The 15547-nt window shown below is 40.2% G+C and overlaps 1 protein-coding gene across 3 annotated transcripts in view; it reads left to right on the top strand.

Annotated features, from left to right (window-relative positions):
- The window catches only part of LOC129834311 (MAM domain-containing glycosylphosphatidylinositol anchor protein 1), a 427292-nt gene that overhangs the window by 298755 nt on the left and 112990 nt on the right, over positions 1-15547 (top strand). For all 3 annotated transcript variants that reach the window (XM_055899179.1, XM_055899178.1, XM_055899180.1), the window contains exons 7-9: positions 436-705; positions 14339-14454; positions 14713-14926. In XM_055899179.1, the coding sequence (XP_055755154.1) occupies positions 436-705; positions 14339-14454; positions 14713-14926 (600 nt within the window). The remainder of the gene's footprint in view (positions 1-435; positions 706-14338; positions 14455-14712; positions 14927-15547) is intronic.

Raw genomic sequence — 15547 nt, 5'->3', positions numbered from 1 at the left:
TCTAAAAGCGTGTCTAGTTGTTTGGGTACTCCTGGAGAGGTAGTTGTAATGGAGTCGTTAATGAACGTGGTTAAAGATAGACACAGAACTAAAGATATAAGCTACGTCTAATGTCTACACAGCTCTGGGTTTAGAGGAGAACTTGCCTGGAAGGCAGATCTGTGTGTGTGTGCGCGTGCGTGCGTGAATCTGTGTCATCAGCATCAGTGTGTCCACTCGCATGTGTGAGAAGCCAAAACAGAACAAGAACTATCTACTGGCAATGTACACACTGACACCTTCTCCTCTCCCCCTCTTCTCCTGAGTTCCCCTGCTCTCTGGCTGCAGGTCAACTAGCAAACATCCTATCAACAATGTAGACAACTCATCGGACGCATATTTAAAAAATGACAAACTCACACCTTTTCCACTCTTCTCACCCTCCTCTCCCCTCAGCTCCCCCTGCTCTACGGCTGTCTGTCAACGAGACCCTGGTGGTGGACCCCGGGAAAGACGTGACCCTGTCGTGTGAGGTGACCGCCGGATTCCCTAAGCCCACTGTCACCTGGTCGCGCTATCCCAACCCATTGCCGAGAAACTCGTTGGTAAGGAATGGGACTCTGACACTGCGCTCGGTCACGCCCGCCGACTCAGGCTTCTACAACTGCACAGCGGTCAACAACGTGGGGAACCCGGCCAAGAGGAACGTCAACCTCCTTGTCCGAAGTGAGTGTGTGTGTGTGTGTCTATTTGATATACAGTCAGAGACGGAAGAGAAAGGGAGACATCTGGCTTTCCATTTTTTTCTGATCTGGGCGGGGCCACTCTGGTCTACTTATTGCCGCATAGCGAGACATCTCACTGGCACATTTTTCGTCTCAGGGTGGGTGGGGTGAGTGGGGAGGGAACAATAAGTAGACTAGAGCCAGCTGTTCTCTCACGTGAGCATGCCAGATATTATGGAGGAACCGTAAGCTCATGCGAGAAAGGGAATGCCCAATTACACAGACAGGAACATTGAAAAAAAATGATATAGTAAAGTTATTCGTCTGAGGTATAAACCAGTCATTGATAGTCACATTCAAAATTACTGGCACCATTGATATATTTTATGCAACATTTTTTTAATAATATTTGTATTTGTTTTCTTTAAAAGATAGTTGTGAAAATGATTTCCACCCCAAAAGATCCTTATAAATAAAATCAAACTAAATTAAATCTGCATGAACATTCTACTTAAAAACAAAAGTTAATCTAATTTTAAGGAACTTTATTGTGGCCTTCCATGGCTTCCTGTTTCACCTGGGTATAAAAATTAGGTAATATTCATTTAAAATCCCTTTGAGAGATATCTTACCATGGTGATGGATGACAAACGAAAAAAGACAAATGGTTGATGTAGTCATTGCATGCTATGAATATAGGGCCAAATACTTCACTTTGCACTACTTTAAGGCACATAGAAGTGAATTTGTTCCAATACTTTTGGTCCGCTACAAAAAGTGATGGAATTTCAAAACAGTTTATGAAATTATCCTCAAATTAAAGCTGACATTCTGCACTTTACCCTCATAGTCATTATATATTTTCAAATCCACCGTGCTGGAATACAGAGCAAACACAACATGTGTCAGTATCCCAATACTTTTGGAGCTCACTGTAATATGAAATGTGTTAACTACTCTGGGATATGTGGGACGGTAGCGTCCCACCTAACCAACAGCCAGTGAAATTGCAGGGCGCCAAATTCAAAACAACAGAAATCTCATAATTCAAATTCCTCAAACATACAAGTATTATACACCATTTTAAAGATACACTTCTCGTTAATCCAGCCAAAGTGTCTGATTTCAAAAAGGATTTACGGCGAAAGCACACCTTGCGATTATGTTAGCTCAGTACATAGCCACAGAAAAACACAGCCATTTTTCCAGCCAAAGAGAGGAGTAACAAAAAGCAGAAATAGAGATAAAATTAATCACTAACCTTTGATGATCTTCATCAGATGACACTCATAGGACTTCATGTTACACAATACATGTATGTTTTGTTCGGTAAAGTTCATATTTATATCCAAAAATCAGAGTTTAGGCGGGACGCTACTGTCTCACTTGGCCAACAGCCAAAGAAAATGCAGCGCTCCAAATTCACTTTCATTAAAACACACATGAAAGATACCAAATGAAAGCTACACGGGTTGTGAATCGAGCCAACATGTCAGAATTCAAATAGGCTTTTCGGCGAAAGCAAACGATGCTATTATCTGAGTTAGCACCATTGTAAACAAAGAGAGATAAGCATATTTTAATCCTGCAGTGCCGACACAAAACGCAGAAATAAAAATAGAATTCATGCCTTTGACGAGCTTCTGTTGTTGGCACTCCAATATTTCCCATAAACATCACAAATGGTCCTTTTGTTCGAATAATTCCGTCGATATATATCCAAAATGTCAATATTTTTGGCGCTTTTGATCCAGAAAAACACCTGTTCCAACTCGTGAAACATGACTACAAAATATCTCAAAAGTTACCTGTAAACTTTCCCAAAACATTTCAAACTAGTTTTGTACTACAACTTTTGGTATTTTTTTACGTAAATAATCAATCAAATTAAAGACGGGATGATCTGTGTTCAATACAGGATTAAAACAATATGTAGCATGCTTTCTGGTCACACGCCTCTATCTAACAGGACACTTCAAGTGACCCTGATTCAAAATAGCCGTACTTCTTCATTACACAAAGGAAAAACCTCAACTAATTTCTAAAGACTGTTGACATCCAGTGGAACCGGTAGGAATTGCAAGAAGGTCAATTAGAAATCTGTATTCCCAATGAAAATCTATTGAAAAGAGAGTGACCTCAAAAAAAGAATATCTGAAAAGTTTGTCCTTGGGGTTTCGCCTGCTAAATAAGTTCTGTTATACTCACGGACATGATTCAAACAATTTTAGAAACTTTTTCTATCCAAATATACTAACAATATGCATATCTTATCTTCTGGGGATGAGTAGCTGGCAGTTGAATTTGGGTATGCGTTTCATCCAAACGTGAAAATGCTGCCCCCTATCCTAGAGAATTAAGGCACGCCATACTGAGACAGCTTCTGAGAAAACCAAGAGTATGCTTATTTCTCATGTTACCCCACTGCCCAGTGACCTCGCTGAGGCAAGATGAACTTGCCATCTTGGTAAATTAAAAATAAGCTACACATCTCATGCTGTGCCGTAAATCACCACACGGTATACTGAAACACGAAAAAAAGGTTAGGTACTAGAATTAATGTTACTTTCGGGTACTTCTGTCAAATGTGTCTCACGTCATATATGGATTGATAGGATCGAGTGTGTATAGTCATTCTAAATCTTCAATGGGGCAGTAGTAAGCAAGCCAGGCTAATTGTGCATGCAGCTGACACAGCACAAGCCAATTTTAAGAAGCAAGCGAGAGGATAGAGAAAATGCCGACAGTATGGCTTCTTCTAATGAAGTGAACTATGGGAATACAAGTAAGAAAAATATGTTACATTATGCAAGGGGGGTTTAGTTCCAAAACAACATAAAGAAGTATTTCACCCATGACATTTGCATTGTACGTTATTCTACTAGCAACTAAATTCGAATACATTTTGCGAGTGAGCATTAAATTATAGTGTGATTACAACCCAAAAGTAATATATTTAGACTACTTCGCATTTGTCAGGGCTGTACTTGCTACCACTAGCCACCTAGCAGCCCTGGGCAGAGGATTGCACCCTGGGTGTTGAAATGGGAATCGTAGTATGCTGTCTAAAATCCAACTGTATTTCTGTGGTGTGTAGACCATTGCAATATAGAAGCTTCAAGAAAGGAGCTTCAAAGTGTTCTTTTAGTTTTGGAACTAAACTATTCAGTTAATACATGAAATGATTAAGCTGTAATGAATAATGAATCCTAGGTCTAATGAATGTCATTTGATCCAATATTTTGGCCATAGATGAGCAAATTAACCCCACATTTTAAAATAGTCAAGACGTAATTGTACAATTATTTTGTATGATCGGATGTGTCAGATATGGTTTTGAATAAGGAAGGGTTAAGATGTTCTTCTGTAATTAAATATAGTGTTTTAGTTTTTGAATAAATGTAATATACTGTAGAATAGAATATATTATATTTGTTATTTTAGTTGTTCTACCAGTTATCAACATATTGTTTAAAAAACCTAGTGGTTATTCTGACTTTAGATAATATGTATCATTTCAGTATCGAGTATTGTGATACTAAGGGCTCTATTTTACACCATTGCTTTAGCGTGAAACTACAACTTGTACCACTGAGAGAGGAGAGATACTCTTTGATATGCAAGTTGGTCGCTGCTCCGTAGGCCATGAAGAGCAGGTAGTCAGATGGATTCCTGAGCAGACTACAAACCGAAGAGTCCTGACACAAGATGAACTGAAAGCCTGCCATCGGGCCATTGATAAGGAAGGTTGCATTTGCCAGACAGATGTGGAATAGAAAAGCATACATGGTTATATAAACAGAAAACACTATACAGAGATCAGACTGGTTCACAGCAGCACAGTTCAGCCATAAAGCCATGAAGCTTTTGTAAGCCTTCTCCTCTGTGTGCAGTCTCATGTGTTCTTTCAGGCTTCCTAAATGGTCAAAAGCTTTTCAACATTATCATCAAATAGCATTAAACTACATACAATATACTAACAAAACCTCAAAACAGCAACCAATGGTGGCTACGTATAGCATATTCACAGTACAGCTCCTTTTATTACTGCTAGCCCTAACCCAGATGTCATGTTCTCACCTTAGACCTTATTGGGGAAGCTGTTACTATATTGTGGTGCAATGACCAAACAAGGCTAGCTATAGCTTCCAGCTGTGTTGGATGGCTGTTGATACTAGCATTACCTTGCATGCTGATGGCTTGTTAAACACCATATGGTGATCAGCAGTTGGCGATCAAGCGTTTTATCACCTTTAATGAAACGTTCTGTTTGAGAGAGCTTATTCCAGACAACTCTGATTAGAAGCGACCCAGTAATAATGTCAGCCGGCGACAGACACCATCCAATTAGCACAAGATATCATGCTGCTCTCCTGCTGAACGGTGCACATAGCGGACCACAGCATTTTGCCAACATGATAGTGTCAGATATGAGTTATGCTCAGCTACTGTGCAGAAAGCTCATGACCCCCACAGCATTATAAAAGGACTATAGCAGAGTGAGCGGTATAAGGGTATAAGACACTTTGCATGCACACAATGTACAAGCATGAATGGTATGCACGCGTAACTAGGCTTACTACTACCCTAAAATATAGGACACCTAAGATATTGCCTGACCTAGATGTTTTATGTGCATGACAGCTATGGATGACTGTAAAACTATGGTTGAGTTACAGGGTTTGTGTGCAAACACATGTTTACAACAATAGAATAAAACACAGTACAAGCAAGTGTCCAGATATCCAAAGTGTTTTGGGCATAGAAGCTCAGGCCAGGCATTGATGAAACAACAAAGCATTAGGAAATATAGCACTACAATCTCAAACGTGTGCTCTGCCAGCGATACAAGCAACATGCCAATAACGCGCAAATGATACAGGGACACAAGCTAAATCATGAATTAACATGAGCATTCACCTCGGGCAGTAAGAGTTGCAAGGTGATTCCCCCGGCAGTAGCAGTTGCAGCACAACACATGATAGTTCCCGTGATTAAAAATACATAAAACATCATGGCCCTCCCTACATACCCTTTGGAGCTCCTACCTGACTCTACTGGAAGAACATAGACACTGAGTATACCACACATTAGGATCATCTTCCTAATATTGAGTCGCGCCCTAAGAATAGCCTCAATTTGTCGGGGCATGGACTCTACAAGGTGTCAAAAGCGTTACACAGGGTTGCTGGCCCATGTTGACTCCAATGCTTCCCACATTTGTGTCAAGTTGGCTGGATGTCCATTGGGGGGGGGGGGATTTTTGATACACACAGGAAATTGAGCATGAAAAACCCAGCAGTGTTGCAGTTCTTGACACAAACCGGTGCGCCTGGCACCTACTACCATACACTGTTTTTTCTTGCCCATTCACCCTCTGGATGGCACACGTACACAATTCATATCTCAATTGCCTCAAGGCTTAACAATCCTTAACCTGCCTCCTCCCCTTCATCTCCACTGATTAAAGTGGATTTAACAAGTGACATCAATAAGGGATCATAGCTTTCACATGGATTCACCAGGTCAGTCTGTCATGGAAAGAGCAGGTGTTCTTAATATGTTGTATACTCAGTATAGTTTAACTCAATGATTTAGACAGTTTGTAAGACATCATTTATTCCAAAATGCAAGCAGACGAATAAAGAGCAGAAGGTAATATGTGACAAGAATGAAGCAATCATATAATTAGTGTAAGAGTATACATAGAGAAACATATAGAATGCATCAAGGCAAAAAATATGAAGGGAAGTTCAGAGTCCAGTGTTGTGATCTGTCTGGTTGCTAGCTGAAATACCCCACAAATGGCAAAAGGAATGGACAGAATGGGCAAAAGAAATGGCATTAACATTTCATCAGCCCAAAGTCCATCATTCTCTTCATAAAATAGGAAAACACCACACAGGTTCATGTCCCAACTGTCCAGCAGCAGAAACCACAGATGATGTCCTCCTTCACTGTCATGCATACTAACATCAAAGTCAGACACTCAGAAGAAAATCACGCCCATGGGAATAAACTTCAACCTCCCCAGTTTACTCAAAGCCCGTCCAGAACAAACTGAAATACACTCAGCACACATTTATTTTCTCCACTCATGTAGACTACAGAACAGAATTCATGTCCATAGTCTCCAGGGAAATCCAGCCCGGTAGGTGGCGGTAATGCACCTAATATTGGTCTGTACACCACCATTAAAATCCAAAGAAGAAGAAGTTAGTGGAAGCACATGGACATGGAAATATAATTGTGTTGAAGTTATATGAAGAACATACAAGTCATATCAAGAGCATGCCTGATTATTCATGTAACACGTTTACATTGTTATACTAGCATACAATACAATAGCAAATTACTGGAATCATTTTTGCTAGAATAATTAACCTACTACTGGTAGAATTAACAGATGAACTGACAGAAGGACTACTTATGTAAAATGTATGACGCATAAGTCAAAACATGGATGAAAACGCAAAGCCTAAACCCACTGGGCACACACTGGTTGAATCAACATTGTTTCCAGGTCATTTCAATTAAATGACATTGAATCAATGTGGAATAGACGTTGAATTGAGAGTTGTGCCCAGTGGGAACCTACTTCTGCAGATAATGATGCTGTAAACTAGCAATGTGACTAAAATAATATCATTGAATCAAGATGTTAAATGTATTGCTAATAGTGTTACAGCTGTCTCGTGAGCTGTGCAACACACTAGGCTACTAGGCTAGGCTACTATCGATATTAAAGGGATAATCCACTCCAATATGAATAACAGTGTCCGTGACAATGTCCGCGCCCCCACTGAAAATAGTTAGCATAATAAAAAAATCCCCATAAAAATATGTCTGTTTAAGCTAGAGATACTGTATATTTGCGTGGGCTGCGTCTCAATCCACCGTATCCGCTGATGTCGGCCTTCTGCATCTGGTGAAAAGTGGCAGAGCTACAGCAGTGTTTGTCCGACCATGAGACATTGCGAAAATCGGTCTTCTCACGGAAATGTCTGTAGCATCCGAACGGTTTGGCCTACCCCTCTATGGAAGGATGAGACTCACACGACGGTGTTCTTCGTTTTGCTCTACAATCCCCACTAGAGTCACAGGACTCGTCTGAAGTGGGTACCGCCGATTTGTCAACTTCTGTCTGTAGCGTCAGAACAGTTTGGGCGACACACTAATTTGACCCCTCTATGGAAAGGTGAGACTGTCACGAACACATACATTTTTCTCAAGGATGCCCACAAGCCTCACAAGACTTGTCTGGAGGTAGCCTGGTACCAGTTCAAAAAAGGATGGAAGTATATATAGGGCTAAATATTTGTTATTTTAAAAACAATATATCCTGATCTTTCTTATATCTCTCTGATATAGGACAGACAATTCAAAACAAACTTCCTTTATATATTTTTGGACTATCTGTTTTTCCATGTATGACTCTGTTATTCAATGCCTTTCTACAGGCTAGTAGCAATAAGACCAAATTCAAAGTTTCATCAAATAAGTCAACTTTGTTTATCACTGAAGGAGCCCTAAAATTCAAATCAAATTGCTAAATGATCCTTGGTATGACCATCTTAAAACAATTCCATGTGATACCTTAGTAGAACACTCCTGCCCCCTGCCCCCAGGCCTAGTTTTTTTTTTTTACAAAACGCTAATATATGAAAACAATGTTTTTTGTGAACAAATATTTCATTTTGTCATTATAACAAGGTTGGTAGCAACATGTGAAAATTGTTGTGTAAATCTGTTGCAGTTCAACTCGACTACACATCCCACAATGCAATGCTCTCTCACTGGGCTGGCAGGCTGGATAGTTAGCTAGCTAGCAAACTTAGTTACACACATAATATCAAAGTCAATATCAGCATGTGAAGTATCCAGCTAGCTGTAAAACCACGAAAACAAACTCGAAATGTAGGAGTATATCTCTGAAACCAGCTTGCAGTTCCATTCTTGCCCAAGACGAGTGCAGAGTTCTTTGCTAGGCAACAATGGCCCTTTCCCACATTTCCCGCAGACACACAGGGCGCATTGCGAGATGGTACTTGAAGGAGAAACTATGTTGAATAATTTGGTACACTGTTTAAATATGGTGGTGGATCTTTGATGTTAAGGGATTTTTCACTTCGACTGGTCCCGCGGTCTTGTTAAGGTCAATGGCATCATGAACTCTACAATGTACCTGTAACGGATTTCCTCTTCGTCTGAGGAGGAGTAGCAAGGATCGAACCAATGTGCAGCGTGGTAAGTGTCCATAATGAGATATTTAATAACTCAACAGAACAGGGGGAAGTCTAGGTCCGAAATGCTTCTTAACAGCTTCTACCCCCAAGCCATATTACTGCTGAACGGCTAATGCAATGCCTACTCTGACTATTTGCATTGACCACCCCCCTTTTTTTACACTGCTGCTACTCGCTGTATATTATCCATGCAAAGTCACGTTACCCCTACCTACATGTACATATTACCTCAATTACCTCGACTAACATGTACCCCCGCACATTGACTAGGTTCTAGTACCCCCTCTATATAGCCTCGTTATTGTTATTTTATTGTTGCTCTTTTTTGGGGGTTTATTTAGTAAATCTTTTTCTTAACTCTTATTTTTCTTAACTGCAATGTTGGTTAAGGGCTTGTAAGCATGTGACAAATTTGATTTGATTTAATATTCAATGCTGTCTAATTTGAGTATAATGCTTCTTTTTTATGTTTTCTGCCCTCAGATACAGAGATCTGTGAAACCCTGTCTGCAGATGAAGACATCCCAATTAATGTCCTAAGAGAACAAGGGTACATCCTTGTATGCCAATTTTGTAAACAAAAATATATTAGAGCCCTTCTTTTCAATTTTCGCCTAAAATGACATACCCAAATCTAACTGCCTGTTGCTCAGACACTGAAGCAAGGATATGCATATTCATGGTACCATTTGAAAGGAAACACTTTGAAGTTTGTGGAAATGTGAATTGAATGTAGGAGGTTATAAAACAATAGATCTGGTAGAAGAAAATACAAAGACAAAAACAACCGGTTTTTTTTCTACCATCATCTTTGAAATGCAACAGAAAGGTCCCACATCTAGCCATCACTCTGGTTATAATTCCGATGGTGTCCACAAGATGGAAGCAGACGGATAACTTGAAGTATGAGCAAACTACATGACATTTAGTGTGAAGTCACCCAGGTACATATGGGCAAATCGTGAAGGAGACATTTACATTTACATTACATTTTTCTGCAAGAATATTGTCAAATCTGTATACTTGGACTTTGACTTAGGTTTGCCAGTATTAGTAGCCATATTATAAGTTCAACATTTTCAAAAACACACAGTTTTCGTAACTTCATAACGCTCCATATTCTTATAATTTTTGTCCAAGAGGAAAAGGCTTGCTGTCACACAAGGTTAACAGCTACATTTTGCAACAGATACTGGGTTTCCGCTAGATTTGTTTGACCCCGATTGGTGCTTATTTGACAAAGATACAGTCAATCAAGTAAAGACCGCCCGAGCCATCGACGTGCCATGAAGGCGTCGCTTTCTGACCAAATTTGGTGTCCTGTAGGATATACTACACCCCTAATGATATAGTGAAGTCTGGTTACATTCTAGGATCTCTGAGGAATAAATATGAATGTGATTTGACTGGTTGAAACAACGTTTAGGGTTAGATTTTCACAGATTCCTTTCTTTGCAAATTGAACAAGTGTAAAAATACAAAATTGATTGTGCATGCTATATGGACCTTTTTAGGATATGAAAAATGATTTTATCTAACAAAACGACACTTCATGTTATCTCTGGGACCCTTTGGATGATAAATCAGAGCAAGATTTCAGAATGTGAGTACACATTTCACCTTCAGAGGTGAATTTATCAAACCTATCGCGGTGAGAAAAGTGTTTTGTTGTTAGGAGCTTTCCTCAAACAATAGCATGACATTTTTCCGCAATAATAGCTACTGAACATTGGACAGTGCAGTTATATTAACAAGAAAATAAGCTTTGAGGTGATATAAGACACAAAAATTTTGCGATCGTGACACAATGCGCTGTATGATTTACAACAGTTGACGGGACGCCTATCCCTAATTAAAAGTCACACAATTTTTTATTTTATTTTTATTTCACCTTTATTTAACCAGGTGGGCTAGTTGAGAACAAGTTCTCATTTACAACTGTGACCTGGCCAAGGTAAAGCAAAGCAGTTCGACACATACAACAACACAGAGTTACACATGGAATATACAAACATGATTTCCTTGATTTCCTTATACAAACTACACTGTTTGTATTCTGCCATATTCCCAGTCACCTTGCCATGGTTAATTGCTGTGGTGCTGCTTTCAGTTTTGCGCAAATGCTGCCATCTAGCCACAGTTTCTGGTTTGGGTAGGTTTTAATAGTCACAGTGGGTACAACGTCTCCTATACACTTCCTGATGAACTCAGTCGCCGTATCTGTGTATTCGTCAATGTTATTTTCAGAGGCTACCCGGAACATATCCCAATCTGCGTAATCAAAATAAATCTTGAAGCATGGATTATGATTGGTCAGACCAGCATTGAATAGACTGTAGCACGGGTACTCCCTACTTGATTTTCTGCCTATAGGAAGGGAGGAGCAAAATGGAGTCGTGATCAGATTTGCCGAAGGGAGGGCCTTGTAGGCATCCAAAAGTTGTGTAGCAGAGGTACAATGTTTTTCCAGCGCGAGTACTACAATCAATGTGTTGGTAGAACTTCGGTAGCGTTTTCCTCAAATTTGCGTTGATAAAGTGCCCAGCTATGTGGTTTCCAGTTGGCATAAAGTCCAGTGTAGTTCTTTGAGGGTTGTTGTGGTGTCATGACGTGGCATAGCCCACCTAGCCCAAAGAGGTTAATGAGTTACGAAAGAGTTATGATGTGATCCTCTCTGGAATGAACCGAGAAAAGGAAGAGGTGGAAGTAGTGCGGTAGCAGCTATTTAAGGGGGTCAGCCACAGACTAATCTGAAATCCTTACTCGGAATGTATCCTGCCATGCGGAAGGATACCATATCATATTGGAGTGATCCAACATAGTGCTACATAACACTAGCTAGCTTACCCTATGTTTGCACGTTTTACTAAAGTCATTTTTTTTAGCTATGAGCCTGAAATGGGGAATTGAATTTGAATACTTTGAATATGAATCTTTTTAAAACCTATTCATGAAAAGTCCAACAGAAAAATGTCAATGGTAGGATTTCTGTTCTAGCAAGCAAACATTACATCTGGAATTAAAAAATCAAATGTTACTATTTCCTTTAACATTCTGTGTTGTGTTCGTATAATTTTTTATAAGTGATGAATGTTTATAAATTCTTTATGAATGGGAAAATTTGAATGACAGTACAATAACTGTATAACATGCAGGCAGAAGGGATTGACTGCATGACATTTCCCCTACTGGCCAATATAGGCCGATAGGGGAAGTTTCATGCAGTGGGGGTGGTACAGTATATATAAGCATAATTTTCAAAACGTGGTTTGCCCATTTGGCATATTCACTATGGCAGAAGCACACTTTTTAGAACAGACATAAGGATGACACTTCACCGTCATTGTAATGATGCATCTATTAAGATACCTAAAAATGACATCTTGCATAGCATAACATGAATGTGCTATAGATATGCTAGGGATATATTTCATTAAGGAAAATGGAAAGTTGTACAACTGAATGCATTCAACTGAAATGTGTCTTCCGCATTTAACCCAACCCCTCTGAATCAGAGAGGTGCGGGGGGCTGCCATAATCGACATCCACATCTTTTGGCACCTGGGGAACAGTGGGTGAACTGCCTTGCTCAGGGGCAGAACGATAGATTTTTACCTTGTCAGCTCTCGGAATAATGTGGTTTGGTCCTGTTTTAACACGTTCATGAAATGCTTTAGATGTGTAATAAATGTGTTATGGATATGTAGTCAACGTATACCATTACCCAGTGTTTATATTATTTATTTAATTCATTTTTTTTCTTTCTCATCTTTATTAAGGGAGCCAATCATTTATCATTTTGGATGTGACTGTAACTGTGCGTGACCTTTTTCCACATGTCTGTTTTGACATATATAGGTCTTGACCAGTTTGGGTAACAGGGTTAAATATGACTACATTACAGTACATAAGTACTGTAAGTAAGCATTTGTGAGAGGTTATCATTGCTGTTATATTTACATCATGGTGTGCAATGAAATGTAGCCAACATCTGTGTTTGGCTCCGGGGTGAAATTTCCCCTACTGTAGGTGCAGATCTAGAATCGGCTTCCCCTCCCCCAATCCTTACCTTAACCGTAGTGGGTAAATTTTTAAACTGATCCCAGATTAGCCTTTAGGGGCAGCATTACCTTACACATCTGTCTGTGGACATTCATGGATGCAACTTTGCATGTGAACCAACTAAGTCAAATTTTCATTGGTTAATTAACTACTCCATATAACTGACATTGTGAATTACAATAGCTGTATACTCGTGAGCACAGTTGTCTGTGTGCGTGCGTGCGATTGCATTTGCTGTGTGTGGTGTGTGTGCCTAAGCATTACCTGGGAAGATAATGTCTACATGTGTGTGAACGTCATCCAGTTGATCTGTGATTAGCTCTGGTTTCTATACAATCATGTCAAGACTCCAGATTAACTCTAGATTACCCTGCCCATTAAACAAACTCCTCCATTCAGTGGTCCGCCGCAGGATATTTTTATCGCTTTTAATAATCTTTATTTACTCAGATTAATTGGAGCCGAGATGGAAGTAATTAGAGGAGCTGATAAAGTGTGTGTGTTGAAAGGGGGGTAGGAGGGTGCGGGGGTTTGTGTGTGTGCATGTGTGCATATTGTACATAATGAGTGTGTGTGTGTTCGTATTTGTGTGTATTGAACATATGTGTATGTGAGTGTGTTTTCCCCTTCCCTGTTAATGGGCCTGAGAAAGTCACATGAGCCCAGGTGGTGATAACGCCACGCAGACGAGTAATTCGTAAGCGCCTCGCTGAAGTATAAGGCAAAACATACGGTCTCCGTCCGTTTGAGCGCGGCGGGCTATCCATATGGCGGTGAGGACGATCAAACATATGGTCTCCCGTCCTCACCAACCCCACCTGCCGAGCTAGTTAGCATGCTTGGCGAAGCGTGGAGTTACAGGATTTTTCTCTCTCCTCTCCTGCTTATATTAGTTGCTATGTCGTTTGCCAATGGAGTTTTGTATTCAGAACAGGGCCAATTTGGGAGGTTCTGGAATTAAATCGGACCAATCAGTGTCTAGTGTTTACGATGGTTAAGGTAGATATCTCTCCTTGCTCAGTTTTATATTTTTTCTTCTTCTTCTCCATCTCCCTCCTTCTTACTTCATCCCTTTTCCTCTACTCTGTCCTTTTTTTCTTTCTCTCTCTTCCCATCCTCTGTCTTATGTTCTCTCCCTCCTCCTCCACCACTCTCTATCCTCCTCCTTACTTCTTTCTCGATGATACTCTCCCCCTCCTTCTCTCACCCCCTTCTTCCTTATCCATCTCCCCCTTTATACTTCCTTCCTCTAATCCCTGACTCCCTCCCCCTCCTAACCCCCTTCACCCCTCCCTTTCTTCCTCCCTCTCCACTCCCTCCCCTCAGGTATGGGCAACCTCACCTTCCAGATCACACCCGACTCCAACAAGGACAGTGAGAGCATCCAGATGGGCCGCGATCTCAAGCTCTCGTGTCACGTGGATGCACAGCCCCAGGACAAGGTCAACTGAATAATAATATTAGTAATAATAATATTAGTAGGGTATGACCCCTTCATAATAATCTCATAATGATGCCGAATAAATCAAAGTAGGTGAGACGGATGAACATTTTATGTAAAGAGATACATAAGCCTTGTTATAAGACATTATAAATATTCATACATGCTTAATACAAGTTGCAACATATTATGTCAAGTATATAGGCTATAGCAATATATTAATATAATAAAATAACATTTTGCTATTTTATATTATTAGGTCAACTACACATGGTACAAGAACGCGGCACTAGTCTACAACTCGGACAGCTTGATCGTGCTGCGCAGCGACCCGGATATGGCGCCGGGCACAAGTAGCCTGGAAATCGTGGACATGAAGTTCCGTGACCAGGCCACCTACAGTTGTGTGGCCAACTTTCCTGGGAGCACGGTCCCCGAGCTGAGGGTAGATGTCAACATAACCCAGAGCAGCGGTGAGTGGACTGTTTCTTTGTTCTATGTACCTAACTAGTATTTTATTATGCTAACTAGCTAGCAAGAAGTTGCATAGCAACAGCATCAACTTCCGGTGGAGAAGTAGTGAAGGCAAAGAGTAAGTACGCTCAACTGAAAGTTGTGCCCCTTAGATATTAATTTAGAATATTCAAATCCTCATATGCTGTGTGTAACAGTCCTGACCTGTTTTATGTTGTTTTTTATGTGTTTATGGTCAGGGCATGTGTTTTGGGTGGGCAGTCTATGTTATCTGTTTCTATGTTGGTTTCGGTGTGCCTGGTATGGCTCTTGATTAGAGGCAGGTGGTTTGCATTTTCCTCTAATCAAGAGTCATATTTAGGTAGGGCATTATCACTGTGTGTTTGTGGGTGATTGTCTCCTGTGATGTCTATCGTGTTGTCGATGTTTTTCACATATGGAGCTGTTTGGCTGTTCGTTCGTTTTGATGTCCGTTCCTGTTCGTAAGTTTACGTTTGTCCATGTAAGTTTATGTTCAGGTTCCGTTGTACGTCGTTTTCTTATTTTGTAGTTTTGAAAGTGTTTTGTTTTGTTTAGTCTACGTCGTATGTGTAATAAAAATGGCTTATTTCCCTAACTCC

The sequence above is a fragment of the Salvelinus fontinalis genome, chromosome 35 (genome assembly GCF_029448725.1).
Source record: "Salvelinus fontinalis isolate EN_2023a chromosome 35, ASM2944872v1, whole genome shotgun sequence".
Lineage (NCBI taxonomy): Eukaryota > Metazoa > Chordata > Actinopteri > Salmoniformes > Salmonidae > Salvelinus > Salvelinus fontinalis.
Note: the sequence above shows the minus strand (reverse complement) of the source record. Positions and strands in the feature narration are given on the sequence as shown.